Source organism: Manis pentadactyla, chromosome 11, assembly GCF_030020395.1.
Source record: "Manis pentadactyla isolate mManPen7 chromosome 11, mManPen7.hap1, whole genome shotgun sequence".
Lineage (NCBI taxonomy): Eukaryota > Metazoa > Chordata > Mammalia > Pholidota > Manidae > Manis > Manis pentadactyla.
The window spans coordinates 26,409,249-26,435,199 of record NC_080029.1 but is presented as its reverse complement, the minus strand read 5'-3'; the positions used below and the strand labels follow the sequence as shown (position 1 = coordinate 26,435,199).

General features: G+C 38.3%; 1 protein-coding gene across 18 annotated transcripts in view; it reads left to right on the top strand.

Annotated features, from left to right (window-relative positions):
* Positions 1–25,951, top strand: part of TTLL5 (tubulin tyrosine ligase like 5) — a 277,550-nt gene that overhangs the window by 116,494 nt on the left and 135,105 nt on the right. For 15 of the 18 annotated variants that reach the window (XR_008992440.1, XM_036913100.2, XM_036913097.2 and 12 more), the window contains 6 exons: positions 2,008–2,154; positions 3,210–3,313; positions 5,820–5,947; positions 8,347–8,430; positions 8,990–9,388; positions 16,259–16,446. Coding sequence is in view for 17 of the 18 variants with exons in the window: in XM_036913100.2 (XP_036768995.2) it covers positions 2,008–2,154; positions 3,210–3,313; positions 5,820–5,947; positions 8,347–8,430; positions 8,990–9,388; positions 16,259–16,446 (1,050 nt within the window). In the remaining variant the exon portion in view is untranslated. The remainder of the gene's footprint in view (positions 1–2,007; positions 2,155–3,209; positions 3,314–5,819; positions 5,948–8,346; positions 8,431–8,989; positions 9,389–16,258; positions 16,447–25,951) is intronic. The other 3 variants (XM_057488293.1, XM_057488298.1, XM_057488297.1) reach the window with 3 other exon arrangements.

Genomic DNA, 25,951 nt, shown 5'->3' with positions numbered 1-25,951 from the left:
ATTATTATACAATAATCTTGTATAATAATTTTTACTATATATCAGTCATTTGAATATGCCTAGAAGTTAATATTCTAGCAAGGTTGTTCTTTTTGGGTCAGAATGACAGGGAGCTTTTCAAGCTCTTTGGTAAGGTCAACGCTTATAGAGGAAGCCCTGCCCTTCAATAGCCTTATAACCACAGGGATCTGTCACTGAAAAGAGGGACCTTTCAGTCTAAGAAAACTGCATCATTTGTCCAGCTCAGGAGTGACCCTACCATAATTTTCATTTCTTCACATATAAGAGGCATACAACTTGCCAGGCTTATTATAAAAACATTATGGATATCCTAGAAAACAACTTGTGATTTTAAAATAGCCAATACAACCCAGAGATAAAACCTTGTATGTTGTGAATAATCCTTCAACCATCAGTGGAAAATGTTAGCTCTGCTCTTTCCAAGTGGAAAATTAAAACTGCCTTTTTGAGAGTCAGTTTGTCTGCTCCACTGTGAAAAAAATAATGTTTTAATGTAACAGCTGAAACCACCCCATAGTAAAGACAGCGGAGTAGAACTCTGAAATCCAACCCTTTCAGTTATGAGGCTATTCCCTTGTGCTGAAGTAAATTGGCACCAAAGGACAATGAACCAAAGTCAAATTCAAGAAGAAAAAAACTCGATCAGAAGAGAATAAGCACTGTGACTGCTGACTTGGAATTCATGCAGGGTATCTGTGGGGCTCTTTACGAGAATATTTAGGATCATCTCCGTAAAACTTAATACCAGTTCCAGGCATTCCTTTCTGAAAGCACAGCTAAAAAGTAAACCCTAACCCATTACATGATTATCGTGGCAGTGGTCTTGTGTATGAGGAAGGTAGGTATAGGCTTGCCTTCTCTGGTCCAGATCAGGGTTAGAGAGTCTTTGTGATATAATTCATGGAAGGCACATCAGTAGAAGGTCCCAGAATCTATCTTCTTAAGGCAATATGTTTGTGGAGGGGGAAGAGGAGAGGAACAGCTATCTTTAGGGCCCTTGGCCTTGCAAAATGTCTCTTTGAAGCATTTGTGGTCTTATGAATTATCTGATTGGTATCTGTTCAGATTTCAAAATCCTTTACCTCATGTCCAGTGAGATGTACCCTTTCTTCTCCCTAATGACCTTCCACTGTGCTCTCCTTGCCAAACCCCGACTCTAAAGCTCCCTTATCCTTGGGGAAGAGAAAAAAGTTATCACCTTTCAAGTATAGTAATATTTCTTTAGCTTTGTCACTAAGCTTTTTAAATCAGTTTCTACTTTTCACATGCATTCTTCATTACCCATAGCTTTCTTAACCTCTTCTTTCTATTCCCTTTGCTCTCCTGAAGGTGCTTTCTTGAAATTTTCTTCCATTGGCCAGATGCACAGGCTTGTCGTGGTCAGGGTCCTTTCCAGCTCCAGCCTTTAGGAAACTATTGACATGGGAGCCTTTCCTCCCTTGGCTTCTGTGACACTGTGTTCTCCGGGGTCTCTTTCTACTTTTGTGATATTTCTACCCTGATTTTTTTTTCTTTTTCTAGTTCTTCCTCCTCTTTCCTGTCTCTTAGGTATGAATATTTCTGTGTTCTTTCTCTATCTTACTACCTTTGGTGAATTCATCTGCTCCCATGATTTTTGTTTCCTCTGCCTACCCTTGAGTGCTACTTTCCCTAAATAGTCTTCTCAGATCACCTTGTTTGGAGTGGTATCTGCACATTGAATTATTTAGTACTGTCTGTATATGAACTTAGTTATATAATTTTTTGTATAGACATTTCATTTTGATTTTCTGCTTGCCACCTTACAAGGAAAGACAATAAGTTTCCTTTGTTTTGTTTTTCCTTTCTGTGTTCTTCTGACACCTAACATGTCTGCTCTGAGTCTTATTGGTTAAAAGGTATAGTATACCTCTTCTCATAAATCTCTGTTGTATAATCCTGTCATAGCTTATCTTCCTTTGCTTGCTCAATCCCTGCTTTTTTCCCCCAATGACTCTTAATTTATAGGAGCTAGTGGTTCATTTTCTCAAGCAAGCATCAAGTAACCTCCAGCACTCACTGAGAATGGTATTACCCAGTCGACGATTAGCGCTTCTGGAACGCAGAAGAATCTTGGCCCACCAGCTAGGTGATTTTATCATTGTGTACAACAAGGTAGGTGGTTTTCTGTTAGTCTTGTGCTTTAGATTACCACACACTGTGAGACCCAGCTAGAAGCCTCTGTACAGCCAAGTGGCGAGGTCCTTCTTCTCTTTTCTAGCATTATCATCCCCTGTGTAGACTGTTAGGGGAAGCAGAACCTCACTCCTTAACCCAGCTGGCCTGAAAAACTACTTATTACTTCTGAAGGCCCAGTGGCCATAGTTAATTCATATCAAAAGGTATATTCCTTTTGGGTGCTGTTGTTCCTGAGATGAATCCTGGGCTATATGAATATGCATTGTTGTTATTGTGCCTGTAGACAGTGGTGAATTGACTATTTGAAAGCAAATTTGAACTGTGGATTTAATTAACGATATAATCTCCTTTACTGAAACTTTGTCTTCTAGAGCATTATAGACAATGATACCATTTGGCAACCAAGCCCAGGAAATACTCCATTTAGTTCGAATATTTTGCAAACCATCTTATATCCAAGGGTCTCAGTTAGAATGCTTTAGAAATATCATTTCTTGGGGGAAAATATATGCTCGTTTTGCAGAAGGGAAAGTGGTGGCCTAGAAATTTAAATGGCTTTTGTAAAGATGCATGGTATAGTTAGTAGAATATCAAGACACCAAATCCATAGCCATTACTTACTGCAGATCTGTTGAGAATTTCAGTAGGTCTTCTATAAAGTAAGAAGTTTACTCAGTTTGGATGCTGGTATAGGAGACTATTCCAAGACCTATCTTTCCTCCTCCTATTGTAACAAAATACAGTGTCTCTGTAGTCATATTATTAAAGCTGCAAGTGTGACAGACATTACCAAGATACTATAAGCAGCTCTTTTCATGTATTCTGCAACTATTACTTGGAAATTCCAAAATGTTTCATGAAATAATGGCAGGGAGTAATACATCAGATTTATAGGTGGCAGAAGTGCATTGAGGAATTAAATGTCTTTACTATAAAGATACATTAACCCAAAGGTAGTGAAACCAGATAACGAAGTAGACATTTATCAACAGTTCTATTTTGTTTTTCTGTGGGGATTGGGGACTGGTTAGGAAACAGAACAAATGGCTGAAAAGAAATCAAAGAAGAAACTTGAGGAAGAAGAGGAAGATGGGGTGAATATGGAAAACTTTCAGGAGTTCATCAGACAAGCAAGGTACAAGACATTCTTGGTTAATAAAAACTATCTTATTCCATTTTCTATACTGTCCCAGTATTCCCTCATTTCTAACATGTGGATGCAAATAAAATCACTTTTAGAGGGAGAAAAAGAGTTTCATAGGCTTGACTTCTTCATATCTCAGCCAATTATGTTATTGTTGTCATGGTTTCTGTTATCAAAACAGTGCTGCTGGGTATCTGGGCTCTATTTCTAGACAGCTTTCAGAGTACAACCCACTTAAAGTGCTGAGAGAGCCCTTTGGAAAGTTGAAGTTAGAGGCTTCCAGTGTTTACTGGATTTGAATTTATCCCTGACCTGCTGATGCAGTGGTGATGACCAAATTTTGCCTACATTAAGTGGGTTGAGGAATTGGCAATTTCTCAGCACTGTGAAAGTTATGTTACGCCTAATTTATACAAAATAGAACAAGTCCTTCATGCTTAGGGTTAGTCTTTAGGGATTGAAAATCTCAGAGTTCAGCTCTCTATTTTGGTACAGATCAGCCAGGCTATTTCATCCATTTACATTGTGTTTCCAAAGGAAGAGGTAGCAAAGACATTTAATTTTAAATGTTGTGAGACTTGTACTGGTGAGCCTTTTTCTGCAACAGAGAGCTGTACAGAATCACTGAAATAAAGGATAAAACTTTTGTACAACCCCATTAACTAATTAGTCTTCAACTATCAAAGCCTCAGTGGGGAGAAAATATCAACCACCAACACAGTATGATCTGTGTTTAATGCCTCATATGAACAACTGTAGCCTCAGGATAACATGCTTAAACACATAGCAAACAAATCCTCTTTTTGTAGTTCATAATTCTGTAATGTTATTTTGTTGACATTCTTGACTCTTGAATAATATGATTAATAAAGTAGGTATAGAAACAAAGCAAGAAACAGTTTCTCACATCAACGTAAAAATAGAACAAAACGATATTTATGTTCAGAAAATGGCTCTACTTTGAAAGTTAAAAGATTAATTCTAGTTCTTCCTAGGGATCTTCAAATCCCTCAAAATTAAAAAAAAGAAAACAAAAACCAACCTTTTAAAAAGTAATGTGTATTCCCCTACCAGGCCTAACTGGATACTAGAAATGAATTATATATTCTTAACTAATGATACAGACTTGGAGATAAAATATATTGGAATGTATTTACTAGTAATTGTGGATTCTGTGTTGATTGTTGAGAATATGTGGTAGCATCAGTTCTTTTGTCTCATGAGCTGACACGTGGATAGCTTTGTTAGGGTTGGTCAGTCCACATACTTGTAGGAGCCAGTCAGGGAAACAGAAACTGTGAGGTGGGCAGAGGATAAGACCAGAGGTATAAAGCAGTGTATATTTTGACCAACCATGACCTTTCCCTTTCAGTATTCTGTGAAGGGCGAAATAAAACACTGACAGGCAGAGGCAGCCTCCCACTTGCAACCTCAGCATTCGATTTTTGGTAGTTATTTGAGGTACTAATCTTGTGGTACTCTGCTATTCTGGAGACCTTGGGGTTTTCTTGGAGATTCATAGAGCAGTTTCTTAGGTTGTAAGTAGAGTGTATTCTTAAGATGGGATATAGGTTCTTTGTAATAATGAAAGAATATTTTGCTTATTTAAAGTCACTTATCTGGAACATAGCCAGGCTCCAGGAAAAAAAAAAAAATGCAAGAGGCCCTTGAGAAGCCCAAAGGTGTTACAAAATGCACATATATTTACTGGAAGAATCCTATGGGCCTTCAGCAGTCTCCTTATATTTTGCATTTTGTGTATGTAATTTCAATACATAAAATGACCTAGAGACCATCTGTTTCAGTCTCCTTCACTGTGTGGATGGTTAGGGAACTCCTCTATGATTATACTGGTGGGTCTCCTTACTCCTGACAAAGGCAAATAAAACAAGTGGCTCCTTCAGTGAATATACTTTAATTGTCTAGAAGTGGTGTAGGCACATTGTGAGGGCCAGATAATAAACAGTTCAGACTTTGTGGGCTTTGTGTGTGTGGTCTTTATTGCATATTCTTCTTTAAAAATATAAAAACCATTTTTAGTTGGGAGCCGTACAAAAACAGGGCTGCTGATGAGATTTGATCTCCTGTCTGCAGCTTGTTGTCTTTTTGATACAGAACCTGGCTGTCCAATAGACCTTTCTGTGTTGTAGCTACTAAGTACATGAAATATGGCTGGAGTAACTGAGGAAAAGAACCTTTAAATTTATTTAATTTTAGTTCACTTAAATTTAAATAGTCATGTATGACTAATGGCTACCATATAGGACAGTTGCAGATCTGGAAAATTCACTGTGGAATGAATAAAGCCTTATCATGCATTACGTTTTTTAGATTGCTTCATTTATATTCCTATTTAATAATCTATTAATAGGAAGTTTTCAGCTTGCACTTTTCATTTTCCCCTTGTCCAGCTTACTCCATTTCCATAATAAAATCTGGTGGAAAGATTTTCCAGAACAGCTTCCTGTTCTTACCATACTTTCTCTCCTCATTTCAGTGAGGCAGAACTGGAGGAGGTGTTGACTTTTTATACCAAAAAAAACAAGTCTGCAAGTGTCTGCCTGGGGACTCACTCAAAAAGTTCTAAAAACAGCCACAGTAATTCTGATAGCGGGGCAAAGGGTGGTAAGTATGTTGGATAATCAATAAAAAATAAGAACAAGTGAAAAAATGAGATATGCAAAGGAGAGCCAAGAATCATGTGCTGTCTAAGCACTAATAGACTCCAGGGCAACGGAATTCTGCAAGGTGGGCTTGGGGGCAGATGAGGAGGCATTACATTTTTGTTCTAAAAGCAGAAGAGGGACATGGTCTGATTTGTTTCTTCAATGATTAACAGCTGAAAGCTTTTCAAGACAAGCTCATAATAGCTAGCATTTAATGAGCACTTGTATTACTCTCTGCTGGACCTGATCTTATTTCTTTACTTCCAAAAACCATATGGAGTAGTTGCTCTTATTAACACTTCTTTACAGTCATCTGTAAAGAAACAAAAGCTGAAAGAGATTGAATAACATGCTCAAGGGTACCCTTCACTATGCAGTAGGACAAGAAGTTGAACATTAGTCTGTCTGACTCAAAGTTTGTCATCTTAATCTATGCTTTTCTGCCTCTCCTGCTGATTATTTCTCACTCTGTTGAATTTTTTTCTTCCTCTAGCTCATCACCATTGGCATTTAGGGAAGAAGCATTCTTTATTGTGTGGGACTGTTCCATACCTGGTGGGTCCCATTCCTTAAATGCCATTGGCTTCCTTCAGTCATTGTGATAACCCAGAATGTCCCATGCATTTCTGAAAGTTCTCACTGCTGGGGACCTCTGTGACAGGGTATTTTGGAAATGATGTGGAGCATACTATCCAGTTCTCATTATGATAAAAAAAAAAGCAGTGATATTCTATTATAGCAAAGCTCTGTGCTTTAAATGCAAGAGTTATTTAAAATCTAGATGGAATTATGAGACACAGGTAACCAAAAACCTAGTGTTGTCAGTGTGCTAAGTACTAGATTCAATGATGGAGACTTCTTCCCTGCTCTTAAGGCTACCATAGTCTAATGTAAAATATCCAGGGTAATCAGTCATTTAAAAAGTAGACTGTTTTCCCTAAGAAACAGTGTTAATATTTTAAAAACTGTTTAGGTTCAGTGGATAATCTACAAAAGCCTATTTTTAGCTCATTGTATAATTATTGTATTACTAGAAGTCCTCTAAGTCCAGTCCTCTTAAGCCTGCCTGAGTTATCTGTAAGTTCTGAAGCTAGTTTATTCATCTGTTCATTCCTTCTGCACACTTTTACTGAGCACCTATTATGTGTCAGACATTGTGGTAGTTGCTAGGTGTACATGGCAAGAACTGTCTTAGTCCTTGACTTCATAATGTTTGTTGTCCAGTAGATGAAGTTCGGTGCTTAAATACAGGGAGAAGGTTGGTGGAAGTTCTGAGAAGCTCCTATCACAGTGTTGAGGAAGGGAGGCTCAGGAATTCTTGTAATGAGGTTGGGGTGGAAAAAAGTGTGATAACCTAGGGAGGCGAGGGCCTAGATTGCATTCAGATAGTAACTTCTCCCCTGGCAATAGTGAAGAAGCCCTAACAGCACGTCCTGGCTGTCCCTATTTGTACAGATGGATCCCTGGAAATTCTGGGAATCATGTGTTAAGGACTAGTTTCATGTTAAAACGTATACCTATCAAGGATGACTAGAAGGGCAGTAGGAAGGCCTCAGTCAAGGAAATAACATTATGACATTTGATAGTAATCTGGACTCATTTCAAACATGAGCCAACAAATATGACAGTATTATCACAGCTGGTGGTGATAGAGAGAAGAGAATTCATATGTCCTCTTGTTCTTTGATTCTGAAAGATCATCTGGAAAATGGCCTCTCAAGTTTTTGTATGAACCTAGCACCTGAAAAAGATTCTGGGATATTTCCCTAAGTATATAATTAGCTCTGGCTGTCGTGTTTCAAAATTCTGTGGCATAAAAGAACTAATTTATTAGAGTGGAAATTTATTTGTTAGAGTGATTTTGTTATTGAGTATAGCGATCAACCTATCTCAAGTAAACTTGTTCAGCTAACTCAAGTAAAACCAAGGAGTTTAAGAAACACAGTTATTGTAGTATCCAAGTATCATGTCAATAAATATTAGGACTGTTCTGTCTCTTGGTAGCTGCTCTGCTCCATACATATAACTTCTTTGCAGAGGCATCTGACTGCCTTATCTTCTTTTCCAGGCGGGTCCTAGCTGGTTGGCAGTCCATGGATAACTGCCCAGGGTTTAAGTGTCCTTCCCTAGTTCAGTTAGCTGGAGCTGGGGCTAGGGAGAGTTGGGAATCATTTGGGTAGTTGCCCACTCCGCAGGGCTGTGGTGTGGCCACCCTTGCAAAAATGTGGTGAGGTAGGCACTGGTTTCTAGGATTGACTACTAGTTGTGTTATACGTTGGAAACAAAATTTATGTAGAGCGATGCCCTAGCATTTGATTAATAGAAAAGCCTAAGCTCTATGTTTATTTCCTATTTCAGATCACCCCGGGACTATGGAAGAAGTGAAAATAAAGCAGCCCAAACCACAAGAGACAATAGAAATTCACTCTGATAAATTAACTCGTGAGTGACTTCACACCTACGTGTATTTGCTTCTCTCTGATAAATCCCTAAAAGAAAAAAAAAGTCATCAGATATTAACTGATTCTAAAGCATGAGTCATTACCCAAAAGAAGTTCCTTTTCTTTTTCTTTTCCCTTAGAATTTCCTCTTACCTCCTATTTTCCTTTCAGAGAAATTTTCACTTTCTTCATATTTAGAAATTCTGAGCACTTTCTTTTTCCCAGAGGGGTGAAAAGCAGAGGGAGAGTTGTTAGCTGTCACTACTAGAAACTCTTCACTGATGCCCTAACATATGTAAACCCCCGCTCCGCTTGACAGAGGTAGTGCCAACTCCAGGTTTTAGAAAGGACTAAAAAAAAAAACATTTCTGTTGCCAGGTTGTCTTGGTAGGTAAAATTCATTAAGTTCATGGTGAATGCTCATTAAAATCTGTATGTTTTCTTGATTTCTGTCCTATGCTAAGATTAAGCAAAAAAAACATGTTTGCTTCATGTTTTATAGAGATTATGTGTCAGTTTTTCCTAAAATTATGTTTTCTTTGTTTTGTTTGTTTTAATAGGATTTACCACTTCTGCAGAAAAAGAGGCTAAAGTAGTCTATACCAATTCTTCCTCTACTTCTTTCTCTGGTCCTGCTGCTACTCTCCTGCAGAAAATTCCCAACACCCATTTGTCATCTATTATTACAACCTCTGACCTCTCACCAGGGCCAGGCCACCATTCTTTATCTCAGATTCCTCCAGCTATCCTCAGCATGCCTCACCAGCCAACAATTTTACTGAGTACAGTCCCCAGCAGTGCCTCCCCCTCCGTACATCCTGGGACACAGAACGTACCAAGCCCTGCTGGCCTGCCACGCTGTCGATCAGGCAGTTACACCATTGGCCCCTTTTCCTCTTTCCAAAGTGCTGCACAAATCTATAGCCAGAAACTGTCTCGTCCCTCTTCAGCAAAGGCAGGTGAGTGAGAAAATGAAAGGCAGCCTGCAATGTCAGCTCCTCCCCAGCCCCAATAAAAAGAGAGAATGTCATTCCGTCTCTTTGCCTTTTCTTTTAAAGGGACACAGTGCTGCATTGTTCTAATCAACTGAAGGAGAGTCCTGCATTTGGTCCAGTAGCTTTCATTCGCTGATACAGAATGAAACAGAATCTCTTTTAGGTGCTGGGGATAAAGAGGTGGATGAGACAAGGCTTCTATTTACAAGGAGCTTACAGTCTAGTCAGGAGATTTCCCATCACAGATAATCATAGACCTATGGGTGTGCTATTTGCATTCTTTCTGATTCGTGTAGTTATTCCTGACATCAGACAAATGAGTATTTTTAATTTTCGATGTATTTAAAGTCAAGTATGACCGCAATAAATAGCCAAAGACTTCCTAATATATATAGGGTATCTAATTTTAAATGAGGTAAAACCATATTATCAGTCATTTTTTCCCGATTTTTTATTAACAGCTTTATTGAGGTATAATTCACATGCCATAAAATTCACCCCTTTAAAGCATAATTCAGTGGTTTTTAGGTTAGTCACAGAATTGTGCACCCAACACCGCTATCTTATTTTAGAACATTTTCATTTTCCCCAAAGATACCCCATACCTATTAGCAGTCACTGTCCATTTCTTCCTTCCACCAGCCCCTGGCAACCACTGAACTACTTTTTCTCTCTATAGATTTGCCTATTCTGGACATTTCATATAAGTGGGATGATATAGTTGGTGGTCTTTTGTGACTGGCTTATTTCACTTACCATAATGTTTTCAAGGCTCATCAATATTCTAGATTGTATCAGTACTTCATTCCTTTTTATGGCTGAATAATATTCCAATGGATGTCTCTACCACATTTTGTTTATCCATTTATCAGTTGATGGACATTTGGATTATTTTCACTTTTTGGCTGTTATGAATAATGCTGCTATGAACATTCATGTATAAGTTTTAGTAGGGGACCTATGCTTTCATTTCTTTCGGGTGAATAGGTAGAAGTGGAATTGCTGGGTCCTGTTGTAATTTTATGCTTATTCTTTTGGGGGAACTTCCAAAGTGTTTCCAAAGTGACGAACCATTTTAACACCACCAGTGCATGAAAGCTCCAATTTTTCCACATCCTTCCTAATACTTATTATTATCTTTTTTATTTTACCCATGTTAATGGGTTTGAAGTAGTGTCTCATTTTTGTGGTTATCATTTGCATTTCCCTAATGAGTAATGGTGTTGAGCATCTTTTCATGTGCTTATTGGCCATCTGTGTACCTTCTTTGGGTAAATGTCTATTCAGATCCTTTGCCCATTTTAAAATTGAAATATTTGTTTTTATTGAGTTGTAAGTGTTCTTGTATATTCTGGATACAAATCCTTGTCAGATACATTTAGAAATTAGATTTAGAAATATTTTCTCCCATTCTGTTGGTTGTCATTTCATTTTCTTAAAGTGCAAAAGTTCTTAATTTTTTGAAGTCTCATTTACCTATTTTTTCTTTTGTGCTTAATTCTTTTGGTATCATATCTAAAACTGACAAACCCAAGGTCACAAAGATTTATATGTATGTTTTTCCTAAGAATTTTATAGTTCAGACTCTTTCATTTAGGTCTTTTATCCATTTTGAGTTAATTTTTGTGTACGTTGTGGCATAGGATCAAACTTCATTCTTTTGCATGTGGATATTCAGATGATCCAGCACCATTTGTTGAAAGAGTATCATTTCCCTGTTGAATTGTCTTGGCACTCTTGTCAAAAATCATTTCATCATAAGTGTAAGAGTTTATTTCTGAAGTCTCAATTCTATTCCACTGCTCTGTATGTCTGTCTTTATGCCAGTACCACATTGACTTGATTGCTATAGCATTGTTGTAAGTTTTGAAATCACCAAGGGTGTGTCTTCCAACTAGGTTCTTTTCAGATTGTTTAGGCTATTCTGGATCTCTTGCATTTTCATATGAACTTCAGGAAGAGCTTGTCAGTTTTTGCAAAAATAGGCAGATGATTTTGAGAGGGATTGCATTGAATCTGTAGACTAGTTTGGGAAGTATCTTAACATTGATAAAGTTTTGAAACACTTCAGTAATATGTATGTTAAGGTGAATTATAGCTAAGCTGCATTTGGTAATATCCAATCTATTATTTCTTAATTAGTAAGTGATTTCAAATGAAATGGATATTTTAACATGCAGTTGAATCAGAGACAGTAAATGGTCCACTTTAACAAGTCATGCATATGAATGTATGCATATATGTGTGTCTATGCATTTCTAGGTGATTATTCTTGTGATTTAATCTTCTAAAATCAATAATAATAAATAATGTTCTGGTTTGAACTTTTTTCTCCCATTTGAAAGAACTTCAGTAAGATCAGTGTCTCCGGTACCCTGTGTCATCATCAAAACCCTTTTTTTTTTTTGAGACCCTCCTTTATAGAGGAATAGGAAACAGAAGCAGCAGTCGATTTAAAAATATTTACTAATTTTTGTTGTGATTTCTTCTTTGACCCATGAATTGTTTATAGATATATTGTTTAATTTTTAGTTAGCTGGCATATTCTTTATGTAATTGCCTTTTAGCTTATTTCCACCATGGCTGGAGAACACATACTCTGAATGGCTTAAGTAGCAGTAGACAACAATATGTTGTCAATAACAACATTTAGACAACAATAATTATAGCCCATAAGTGATGGGAGTTAAATTTTTCAATGGTGATTGAACATTTTAGGAATGAGATTAAGATTTTATTTAACTTGAGACTTTTTAAAGATAAGTAGACAGTATCAAATTTCAAAGGTCATCACAAAAAATAAAAATACGGAAATTCTAAACCTATGAGAAGAAGACAAATGGTTCGAATGGGGAATAAAACACCCATAAGAATAAGAATAAGAGCATATAAGCAAGAAGCTTAGAAAAAGCAAGAGAAATGAAAATTGAAAAGATAGTCAACCAAGTTACAGTATGTAAAGAATCAAATAAATATACTTGCCTAGAAGAGTGCAGATTTAATTTGTTTAAAATCCAACTACATGCTGTTTACCAGAGAGACACACCCAAAGATAAGGGCATGGAATGGTTGAAAGTAAATGGATGAGAAAAGAAATGCCATGTACATACCAACCAGAAAAAAGGTGGTGTAGATATATTAATAGCTGCTAAAATAGACAAGATAAAATAGACTTTCAGATATAGAGAGCAATTACTTAAGACAAAAGGTTCAGTTCAGCAGAAAGATAAAACGGTTCTGAGTGTTCCTAATAAAATAACTTCCAAATGTATAAAATAAAAATTGATACAACTACATGAGGAATCTACAAATCCACTGTTAGTGGGAGATTTCCACTCAAATCAATTATTAATAGACTAAACATATTTAAAAATCAGCAAAGATAAAGAGAATTTGAACAAGATGATAAGCTTTATGTATGGATCGTATGTAGAACTGTGTATGAAATAATTAGAGAAAACACCTCAGGCACATATGGTATATTTATAAACACCAGTTATGTCTACATCATAAACTAAGACAGCAGATTGCAAAGAACTGGTATCAGACAGCCACATTCTGTCTTCATACTGCCGTTAAATTGAATGCCAATAACAAAAAGCTATATAACAAATCCTCATGTATTCCAAAATTAAAAGAAGTCAAAGAGGAAATCATAGTGGAAATAAATTTAAAAGCATTAGAATTGAATGATAATGCAAAAACTGCATGTCCAAATGTGTGGAGACCAATAAAAGTATTTAGGGGATAATTTACTGCTTTAAATACTTATATTTGAAAAAAAGAAAGGCTGAAAATGAATGTGCTAAATATTTTATTTCTGACATTATAAAAACAACAATATCATAAACCTTAATAAAGGTAAGAGTAAAATTCACAGAATTCAAAAATAAAGCACAGTAGAGAGTATCAAAGCCAAAAGTTGTTTGAAAAGCTTAGTAAATGGACAAACCTCTGGTGAGACCAATCAAGAAGAGAGAGAAGACATGGGTTAATAATATAAGGAATGGGAAAACAGACAGAAAATACAAGTACAGCATAGGTAACAAAAATAATAGAATACTGTTAACCACTTGATGCCAATAAAATAAAAAACATAAAATGGACAAACACCTATGAAGGTATAACAAGTAAAATGATTCAAAATGAAGAATAGTCTTGTAAGTACTAAAATAATTGATACAGTAGTTAAAAATTTCTCACAAAAAAATGACGCCCAGATAGCTTTATAAAGTTCTAACTGTCCTGCAAGGGGCAGATAATTCCAATCTTAAACTGTCTTAGAGAATGGCAAAAGAGACAGTAATCCTCAAGTAATTGTGTTTGTTTATTAAATACAAAAATTTTACTCAAAATATAATCCAGACAAATCTAGCAATTTATGAAAGAGGTGGGGCACCATGAGCAAGTTTATCTAAGGAACACAGGAGGAACTTAGCATTAGGAGTCTACAAATGATATCTGCGAGAAAAACCTTATTCATCACCTTCGTAGATGCAGGAAAAGAATCTGATGAAATTCTACACTCATTCATGATAATAACTCTCAGCATACAAGGAAGAAAAGAAAAAACCTTTTAACCTGAAAGGGGATCTGCCAGAATCCTACAGGAGGTATCAGTGTAAATGGGGAAATGTTGAAAGCATTCCCTTTAATGTTTGGAGCAAGAGAAGAATGCCTCTAACATGGCTTCTCTTCAGTGTTTTACTGGGGTCAGAACTAGCATAGTAAGACAAGGAGTTTAAAAGTGTGAGGATGAAACAGGAGGAAATAAAATTCATTTATTTGCAGATATATCATAAATGTTTCAGTTTTCAGCAAATTTGATCCCTGGATTCAATTCAGTTCCAACCAAAATCTTAGCAGGGCTATTGTTTTATTTGACAAGCCTATCCTAAAGTGATAATGGAAAGGCAAAATGCCAAGAATAGTAAGAACCTACTAAAGAAGAAAAATAAGGTGAGGTGACCTTTATTAAGACTTAATACAAAGAGGGGACTTGGATATATGACAGAGATGGCATTGTAGATGATGGAAAAGGAGGGGTTTTTCAGTAAATAGTGCTGGGATAATCCATTCTCTCTACAGGCAAAAAGTGAAATAAGATCCTGCCTCACACTATGCATAAAATCAATTTCAGATGCAAAACTTAAAACTTCTAGAATAAAAAGATCATCTTTAAGATCTAGAGTAGGAAGCAAAAGTAAAAACATAAGCAAAATTCTTATATGTCAATAAGAAGACAAAGAAAAATAATGAGTGATATCAGAAAAGAAGTAACAAACTCAACATCATTATCATCAGATAGATGTAAATGAAGTCTACAATGCAATTTTACTCCCTCTTAAAAAATGGCACAATTAAGATATTGACAATACTGTGTTGGAGGGGAAGTGGAAAATCAGCAAGAACTCTTATATTTTGTGTGTAAAAATACCACTTTGGTATTATCACATAAACGTGAAAATTGACCTACCCTGCAACCCTACAATCCCCCTCCTAGGCATATACATCAGAGTTTTTCCACATGTGCACCAGGAGATGTTTGCAAGAGTGTTCACAGCTGCACTGTTAATAATGGCAATAAGCTTGAAATAACCAAAATACCCATGGTGGCGACAGGACTAGAAAAATAAGCTGTAATGTACTTGTAAACTAGAATGCTGAGCAGCAGATAAAATTAATGAATTTTTGCTATACTTAGGAAGGATGAATCTTGGATGTATGATATTGAATAACAAAAACAAGTTCCAAGAAGCTACTACAGTAAGATACCATTTTTGTAGAACTCAAAAACAAGAAAAATTAACTAGTATTTTGTCTGCATACATACACAAGCACACACATAAATATATAATATAAAACTATATATTTTAAAAGGATGGGAATGAAAAGGGGCTATAAAGGATGGGGAGGGGCACATGGGTTAATGCACATTAATTGGTAATGTGGTTCTTGGGTTGTAAGTTTATTATAATATGCTTTGTAACTTGTACATCTATTATAAATAATATTTTGTGAGTACACATGATAAACATGAGAAAGTTAACGTTTTTTTTTTTTAAAGTAGTGTCGCCAAATTGTTTATACAGAATGATCACAGTTATATAAGCATTAATAAGACAAACAGGAAACTCATTTTAATGTTTCTACTTTCCTGGGTTTTTTATTTCTTTTCAATGAGATGTATGGCTTTTATCATAGAAAAAATATGAGCCTTGATTTTATATTTAATTTCTTTTTGCCAGAATTTCAGTGCTCAGAAATAATAGAACTGTCTGATACTATTGAAAGGAAAATTTAAGTCTGAAAGGAAAACCAGTCATTTGATGATAATATTGCTGTTTTTCTTAATATGCTCAGTTCTGCTTTTATCCCTATGTCCCTTATTATCCACTTGAGCCTTGTAAGAGGGATTGTGGATGATTTGACAATGAATGCTGCAGACTATTGAGAAGTACTGTCACATAACAAGGAAAGGAAGAATTATATATAATGAGTTTCAAAGCCACAATATCTATTCATCAAGATTAGTAAATTCTAGGATTGGTTGTTCCTTACTACATATGATGAAAATTCTTCTTTGTGAAGTTTTCATAGTAAGCAGAAACACATTAATAAGTGCATGTGACAGTTTGGCTGTAGGAAGTTTCTAGGGTATGGTAAATATTTTATTTATTTTTCTTTTGGGGAGCATTTGAAGACAGTCTATTGCTCCTTATGTTGTCAGCGCTAGGATTCAGTGAAGTGTCTGTTAGCTGAGATTTCTTGGTCATCCTCTTAAGGTTTTCAGGGCTGCTTCCTAAGTGGGTGAAAACTTTTCCTTTTTTTTAGCAGGTTCATGCCATCTGAGCAAGCAGCATTCAGGAGCAGCCAAAACACAAAAGGAGGGGGAAGATGGCTCTTCGTACAGCAAACGGTACAACCAAAGTATGGTGACAGCGGAACTTCAGCGGCTGGCTGAGAAGCAGGCGGCAAGGCAGTATTCTCCGTCCACTCCCATCAGTCTCCTCACCCAGCAGGTATGCATCATCTGGGGAGCCAGAGAGCTCTGTGGACCTGAGGATAGGATTAACACAGGGTACTTGCTCTGTCCTTCCCTGTCTTTATTGATTCCCATATCCTGATGCCTGCTGAGTGAGTATTAGTTGGTTTTGAGCCCAAGAATGAAAATATTCTTCAACTTTAAAGGGAATGAATTTCTGTTACAGTTATTACAAAGCAAGTCTGCCACTCACTCTCGTGCACTTATTTCATGGATAAACAGACTTGAATGTTCAGCTGCAAATATGTATTTTAAAGGACTCTGCTTGCTTTGGTAAAATTTTCCAGGGAGTTCTAGTCTTATAAATCTTTTTGCCAGAATGCCCTAACATTGCCTTTTACTTTTTCTTCCTTTCTTTCATTCTTCTTTTTTTTTTTTCCCCCTGAACCACCTTTCAGCTCAGGATGTTTTATGGGTACTGATTAATGAACTATGTTGATACACCCTTACCCAACACAGATGGGGAAACTGAGGTTGAAAGAAGTGATGTAGTCAAGGTCATCTGGAAGCTGGCTGGATGGAAATAGATACTAGGATTTGGAAACTTTATGTAATATATATATTGTAATATATTGTAATATAACAGGCTTACAACACAGTGAAGTTAGATGAAACTTACAAGAACTTTTCTTTTTGCCCTCCTTGTTGATTCTCTCCATGGTATTTAACTGGAAGTAGAAACCATATCATCTCCTTTCCTTAATACGAAGTAACATCAAAGTCCTCCAAAGAAATGGTTGTAATTGAGCTCCACACTTATATTTTTGTCTGTTTTGTCAAATTTCCTAATTGGTGGCAACTCTGTAATGATGACCAAGTCTAGAAAAAAGTGAAGCTGAAAATTACTTCAAGCCCATGTTAAAAGTAGGCAACACACTGCTCCCTGGTGGTGCCCTCCTTCTCTGTATAAAATTAAAGGTAAGCCTTAGCTCTACTTCTGCTTCATCCAGTGTGTGAGGATGTAATCAGTTTTTTCACCCAACTCCCCAAACATTTGAAGGAAGTGGATAAGGAGGCCTGTGAAATAGGAAGCAAACACTCTTACAAGGGCAGTGATGAGACTTGAAGGGAGTTGGATAGTTAGTGGTAGAATGATGGGAAGAAGAAATAGAGTATCACAGACATGGTAGAATGGGGAGGGATTTTGAAGTGGGAAGTGGCTATGAGGAAGGAAGAGGCCGGTGATGTGCTATACTTTTTTCACTGGGTAACTGAAGAGAGTATGTGATTCTAACTTACAAATGAGCAGCCAGAAGCACCAAGACATTAGAGAACTTTCTCTGCAATCATAGTAAAGAAGCATAACCAATATTAGTGTTTACATAGTTTTCAATTCCTCTCATTGGATAGACTACAAAGCTTGCAAAATGGCAGGATCCTGATCCTGTGAAAATCCTAGGTAGTTGTATCCTAAATGGAAAGTCATTCCCCTTCAGTCCATCTTGCTCATCTAAGAAGAACTTCAGGGCCAGTGAATTAAAAATCCATCAGACTCCTATTCGTAGGCATCTCAGCTTGCTAATAGATGTCAGTCTTAACTTTCAGAGTCCTGGTAAGAGGGTACTTAGTGCCTTGGTGCAGTGCTGAGGGAGATGCTGTAGTGTGTAGTAGGCAGGGTGAAGTGGTGGGAAGTGCTGGATTAGCCACTAAAGACTTGCCTTCTTCTGCCACTGACTATCTGTGTGATCATGGGTAATTCACTCAACTTCTCTCAACCTCAGGGTCTTTATTTGTTGATGGGGAAAATACAACAGGGTCATGAGGATAGTATGCAAAAAACCTCTTTGTAAGGTCTAAATGCCATACACTTGGAAAGTATTGTTATTTCAACCTTAAAAGGCTTTCAATAATAAATGATTTCTGATTTGATTTGAAAAAATAAGCTCTTGGATAATGTACAGTGTTACCAAAAGGAATGTTGTTATTGAAAGCTCAGTTCTCTGTGTTGTTTGGCTTCTTCCCCTCAGAGAAAGTAATTCCTTAATTTGGAATTTGCAAAATTCTTCTATTATTCTTTTTCTGGTAAATAACAATATGTCCTAATGGCTTAATATAGGCTCCGGTGGTACATTTGTTTACTAGCCATTTCCTTTTTCCCTAGCTGTATTTGAAAGAAAGTTGCCATAGTTTCTTACTGAGGCAAGTGACACTGCCACTGTCCCATGCGAGGTGGGCATTTAAACAAAGTGTGGGAGTTCTGTGCTGCTGTTTGAACTTGGGGTGTGAAACCTTCAACTGAGTTTCATCAGAGACAATTTTGTGTCTAATAATCCCTTTAAGTGCTTTTGTTTCCTCTTTCCTTTTATTCCCTCAGTTTCAATTTCTATTTTGTGTTTTATTTTCTTCTTTCATATATCCGCTAGCGTTAGTAAATATTTTCTTTCTCCCTTCCCTTTTTTTGGTAATTCTCGATCTACTTACCATCCTGTTGTTTTACTGGTTTCTAATTGGTTATTTTCCTGTTTTATCTTTACTTATTTCCTTCCTTCTGGTTTTCTTAGCTTTATTTTGTGATTTCCTCCCAGTTTCTTCAGTTGGGAACTTTATTTCCACTCATTCTTGTTTTTCACTATATTTAAAGCTATGAATTTTCCTCTGAGTTTTGCTTTAATTACATCTCATTTACAATGATATATCTTTACTGGCAATGATATATACTTTTCTGGGCAAGGTGTTAAGAGACACTCTGCTGAATAAGGAATGATGGTTTTTAATTATTTGTGCTATTTTGGAAGATGAACATAAAAAATTGAAATCCTTGGGTAGTTCAGAAAAAAGATTTTGTTTTATCTCTAATTTCAACTTTACAGCCCATTAAACCTTTTAGTGGTGTTCTCCATAAAAAATTTTATTCAAATGTGTTTTAATTTATTCATTCAAAAACATTTTCTTAAGCTCTTAAGAGTATCCCAGTCTTTGGTACTAAGCCACGGGGATATATAAGACATAGTCCTTGGCATGAAGTAACCACAGTCTAGAAAGGGTGCCAGCCGCATAAACACATGATAGCACTGGCATGGAATATGCATATCAGGGCTATTTCTAGGGAATACAAAACCACCAAAAGGGGTCCCTAACCCAGCCTGCGGGTGGGAGTGAGAAGAAGGCCAAAGCAGCCTTCTTGGAAGAGATTACACCTAAACAGAATCTTAAAGTAGGCAGGCGAGCAGCTGAAGAAGTGGGGTAGCGCAGCCTCCAGAATAAAATTGGGCGTATGTGTATGTGGGCAAACAGCAAGCTGGCTAGTGGTATTGGTGGACAGGGAGTCAGCAGGGAGCAGGTAGGTTGGAAGCTGGACGAGAAGGCGAGTGCTGATTCAGAGAGAGCTTTGAGTGCCCCGTGAAGGAACGCACGCTCTATCTTACGGGTGACAGGGAGCTGCAGAGACATAGTCGGCCTGCCTTTTAGATGGATCACTCAGGTAGCTGGGAAGAGGATGGATTGGACAATGAGGCGGTGTCACCCCTTTTTTCTCCCTGGTCACTGGTGAAGATGCTGAGGAGCAGTGAATTTAGCCAAAAGTAAACAGTACTCTGTGGCTCAGTTCTTATGAATTTGTATGGCTGAAAACAATCTCACTTGCCTTAAGTTACTTTCACTATTTCAGGTGAGGTTTAACTCTGTTTATGGTCTAGAACATGTAAGAGGAGCTGACTTTCTCTGCCCCACAAAGTGGCTGCTTCAGAAATGTTTGTGCCAGCCCTTGTGTGCTTGAAATATAAGGAGACAACGTTCTTAATATTTGGTTATTCAACAACTACCTTACAAATTCAAGCAGGAGCAGGTCAAATTTAGTTCTTTCCCTTGGCACATGAGAGGCTAGTTATCTTTTAGGGATGGGAGCTTTTGGGAAATCAATGTGTACATCCCTGCAAGCAGGGTTTTCTAGAAGCAACTTGGGCCCATGGTAGCTGACAGGGTGCTGGAGTGGCGCTTCTGTGTGAGGTCTAACTATCTCACTCCATGCTGGGAGAGGTGTGCTTTACAACCACAGCGGTCTGCACAGACGTAGCCCTTTGTGCTTACTGCTTGGTGAACAGAAGAATGTGGTGAATTAACCCGGATCTGTGGTGATGAGTGGGAGGCAGGGAATCAGAGGGAGCACTGGCCCTCTCTGTGCAGGCGAGTGTGAGATCTCAGGACTCAGCTATCATTAGGAGCAGCTCCAGCTCTTCCAGCCTGGGAGTTTAAGAGGAACGACAGCAGACCACCCAGGCAAGGGCTCCAACTCGAACGAATATGCTGTGTCAGTCTCTGTTCCCCAGCCAGCCAGTGCCCGGGATGTGGCCAGACCTCTGGAAATGTGCTGACAGATACATAGGAGGGAGGAAACACTTTCTGCTTCTCACATTTTTCATTTAGATGGAGAGTAGAAAAGAAAACCATTCAATTTGTTTCATTTTTTGCTCCTAACCCTGACACTTAACTTCTTAGTCCTAAAGAAGGGCATGTCCTGAGCTATAGAATGTTTGGTTCACACCAGTTATTCATTCTCACTCATTCATAAGCAAAGGAATTCTTTATTGCTTTTGCTTTGGCAGCTACCACTGTAGTCAGACTCATTTCCTCAGGGTCCACAGGGGACCTTGAGTGAATCTGAATTTCAAAAATTCGAATTTGAAGGTGAATTTAGCAGAGCGGGAGCTACATTTTTTAGATGACTACCCATGTTCTCTAGGATTGAGGCAGACAGTTTATCATGAGCCTGGGCGTTTGGCACCAGAAACTCTATTCTGCCCCTTTAGAGAATCTGTACACATTTGAGCTATTGCACATATGTGTTCTGATGTGGTGGTGGTTTTCCAAGTCTAGCTCCTTTGGTTCTATATTCTTTCTGGGTAGAAAGAACTGTGCTTTTTTGTATTATTTACATTACTCTCAAGTCAGTGGGACCTTGGACAAGTTGCACCCTGTGCCTTGGTTTCCTTTTCTGTAAAATGGGGTGGTTTTAGACTAATTCAAGACTCATTCTCCTCCTGGCTCCTTGTGCTTCCCTGCTCTAGGATTTAGTTCCAACTGAGCCTGTCAGATTCCCTAGCTCTTCTATGCCTCTCCAGTCTTTAAAACCCCAGTTTTCCTTAGTTGCTTGGGCTCTGCTGTATGGTCTCTTGTTCTGAAACAACCTTTCATTTGCCCTGTCATCTCCTTAAGCTCTTGTCTTCCCTATACGTCCAAACATCTTTCACAGTAATATACCCTTGCTGCCTCTAGTACCACCTCCCCAATTCCCTCCACACTTACTCTTGCTGTCTGGCTTTCACTCTTACCATTTTGTCCAACTGTCTCTCAGAGGTCGCTGATGACTTGGAATTGCCAGCTTTGGTCACCTATTTTTAATCCTCATTCATCTTTAGCATATGACACTATTATTGACCACCTCCTACTTGAAAACTTTTCTTAGCTTGTCCAGCCCTTCAGCAATTCTTCTAAGAGCTCAACCTCCTCTTTCCCCTGAACAGTAGATTCCATTTTCACCATTTTTTAAAAAAGCCTTTGGTATATAGACCTCGAATATGTGGAGCTGACAGCAGCAGGGTCGCACTCTGGTTTAAGCATGCACGGTGATGCCTGGCACCTGCTCCTCCCTGCTTCTCACAGGTGTCCTGCATATATCTGAATTCCAGGGTGCAGCCAAACTTTTTTATTTTTCTTCTCTATAATTTCCCCTTGGGTAAATTTTCTCTTGCCATAGCTTCATTTGGTACTGGTCTGTGGATTTCTTCCAAATAGGCATCTTTAGTTTGAACCTCTTTGCTAAGTGCCAGGTCCAAATTTCCAACTGCTTGCTAGACATTTCTACCTAACTATATTACCAACATCCAAAATATTCAACATATTTTGAACTTATTTTTATTTTTATTTTTTTTTGTAGATAATTATTTTTTATTGAAGGGTAGTTGACACACAGTATTACATTACATTAGTTTCAGGTGTACAACATAGTGATTCAACATTTATATACATGACAATTCTAGGTTCCAGGTATCACCCTACCAAGCTGTTACAATATCTTGACTATATTCCTTATGCTATACATTACATCCCGGTTACTTATTTATTTTACCATTGGAAGTGTGTACTTTTCTTTTTTTTTTGTGAGGGCATCTCTCATATTTATTGATCAAATGGTTGTTAACAACAATAAAATTCTGTATAGGGGAGTCAATGCTCAATGCACAATCATTACTCCACCCAAGCCTAATTTTCGTCAGTCTCCAATCTTCTTTCTAGGAGTGCTCCCATCTAGAGCAGTCCCTGTAAGATGTTCTGTAGAGGTGGTTTGTGGAAAGCAAATTCCCTCAGCTTTTGTTTGTCTGGGAATTGTTTAATCCCACCGTCATATTTGAATGATAGTCGTGCTGGATACAGTATCCTTGGTTCAAGGCCCTTCTGTTTCATTGTATTAAATATATCATGCCATTCTCTTCTGGCCTGTAGGGTTTCTGTTGAGAAATCTGACGTTAGCCTGATGGGTTTCCCTTTATAGGTGACCTTTTTCTCTCTAGCTGCCTTTAACACTCTTTCCTTGTCCTTGATCTTTGCCATTTTAATTATTATGTGTCTTGGTGTTGCCCTTCTTGGATCCTTTCTGTTGGGGGTTCTGTGTATTTCCGTGGTCTGTTTGATTACTTCCTCCCCCAGTGTGGGGAAGTTTTCAGCAATTATTTCTTCTAAGATACTTTCCATCTCTTTGCCTCTCTCTTCTTCTTCTGGGACCCCTATAATACGGATATTGCTCCTTTTAGATTGGTCACACAGTTCTCTTAATATTGTTTCATTCCTGGAGATCCTTTTGTCTCTCTCTATGTCAGCTTCCATGCGTTCCTGTTCTCTGATTTCAATTCCATCAATGGCCTCTTGCATCCTATCCATTCTGCTTATAAACCCTTCCAGAGTTTGTTTCATTTCTGCGATCTCCTTTCTGGCATCTGTGATCTCTTTCCGGACTTCATCCCATTTTTCTTGCGTATTTCTCTGCATCTCTGTCAGCATGTTTATGATTCTTATTTTGAATTCTTTGTCAGGAAGACTGGTTAGGTCTGTCTCCTTCTCTGGTGTTGTCTCTGTGATCTTTGTCTGCCTGTAGCTTTGCCTTTTCATGGTGATAGGAATAGTCTGCAGAACTGGGACGAGTGACGGCTGGAAGGACTTCCTTTCTTGTTGGTTTGTGGCCCTCCTCTCCTGGGAGAACAGCGGCCTCTAGTGGCTTGTGCTGCGCAGCTGCGCGCAGACAGGGCTTCTGCTTCCTGCCCGGCTGCTATGGAGTTAATCTCCGCTGTTGCTGTGGGCGTGGCCTGGCTCGGGCAGCTACTCCAAAATGGTGGAGTCGCGTTGGAGCAGGAGCTGCTGGGAGGCTATTTATCTCCGTAAGGGGCCTCCCTGCTCCCTGCAGCCCAGGGGTTAGGGTGCCCAGAGATCCCGGATTCCCTACCTCTAGATTAAGTGGCCCGCCCTGCCCCTTTAAGACTTCCAAAAAGCACCCGCCAAAACAAAACAACGACCACAAAAAAAAACAAAAAAAAAAATTTTTTTTTAATTAAAAAAAAAATTTTTTTTTAATTAAATTAAAAAAAAAAGGTGGTCGTTCGTTTTTCTTTATTCTCCGGTGCCAGCCTCAGGCCTCTGCTCACCGGTCTTTCTGCCCTGTTTCCCTAATATTGGGGTCCCTGTCCCTTTAAGACTTCCAAACAGCGCTCGCCAAAACAAAGCAGCAAAAAAGCAAAAAAAAAAATGGTCGCGCACTTTTCTTATGTCCTCTGTCGCCCAGCCTCCAGTGCCTGCTCACTGGTCTTGCTGCCCTGTTTTCCCAGTATCGAGGGCCCTGCACTCTGTCCCGGATGGCTGGGGCTGGGTGTTCGGCAGTCCTGGGCTCCGTGTCCCTCCCGCTCTGCCTGCTCTTCTCCCGCCGGGAGCTGGGGGGAGGGGCGCTCGGCTCCCGCGGGGCCGGGGCTTGTATCTTACCCCCTTCGCGAGGCGCTGGGTTCTCTCAGGTGTGGATGTGGTCTGGATATTGTCCTGTGTCCTCTGGTCTTTATTCTAGGAAGGGTTGTCTTTGTTATATTTTCATAGATATATGTTGTTTTGGGAGGAGATTTCCGCTGCTCTACTCACGCCGCCATCTTCCGCCCCCCCTGTCAGTCTCCAATCTTCTGAGGCATAACAAACAAGTTCTTACATGGAGAACAAATTCTTACATAGTGAATAAGTTACATAGTGAACAGTACAAGGGAAGTCATCACAGAAACTTTCAGTTTTGCTCATGCATTATGAACTATAAACAGTCAGTTCAAATATGAATACTCATTTGATTTTTATACTTGATTTATATGTGGATACCACATTTCTCTCTTTATTATTATTATTTTTAATAAAATGCTGAAGTGGTAGGTAGATACAAGATAAAGGTAGAAAACATAGTTTAGTGTTGTAAGAGAGCAAATGTAGATGATCAGGTGTGTGCCTGTAGACTATGTGTTAATCCAAGCTAGACAAGGGCAATAAAACATCCACGTATGCAGAAGATTTCTCTCAGAACAGGGGGGGTGAGGTTCTAAGCCTCACCTCTGTTGATCCCCAATTTCTCACCTGATGACCCCCCTGCGACTGTGCCTGTCTTAGGTTGTTCCTCCCTTAAGGAATCTTACCGTCTCTGGCTAACCAGTCATCTTCTGGGGCCATACAGGGAAATGTAAAGTTGGTAAGTGAGAGAGAAGCCTTATTGTTTGAAATGGTTAGCTTTTTATTTCTTTGCATATTTATGCCCTGTAGCTTCTATGCCCAGCATTTGTCTTGAGGTATCTTTACCACTTGGAAGAATTATGATACTCAGTAAATTTGATATGAGGCACGAATTCTATTTAAGGGTTGTAATTAGGAAGGAAGAAGAAAAGCTATAGAAGTAGCAGGCGGCAGAAAACATGGGAAGATTGATTATTTCTTTGACATATCTTCTTGTAGAGTAACTTCAGCATGTATAGGTTTTAAGCTACTACTTAAATTGCGCACACACATTAACATAATAGGAGTATAGTTACATAACCAAAGCATACCTGCAATTACCAGCCATCTCCAGTGAAACCAAGAAAACCAGTTAGGCACCTTAGGCATTTGTGAAAACTTATCTATGATATGGTGGATATTGTCCAACTGAACTTGAACAGTCTGAGAGAAATCAGACAAATTAAAACAACCCATCCCTGGGGGATGTTCACATCCCTTATGTTCTTTTAACAGTAAATGGTCTGTAGTTGTAAGATTTTGGAGCGCTACAATTTGCACTTCTCCTAATTCTTGGTTGAGCTCCAACAATATAGATCCAGTCAAATTTGTTGTTTTACTGTATGCACAGGCCAGCTTAGATATCTCCTTCATTCCCATGGCAAGTCCAGGAACTGGTGGGATGAGTGCATCTACAGCTGTAGCAGTGCGTGGATCTTTGTTGGGGTTTTTTGATGATCATCTTCTGGCATGAGTCTTCCAGA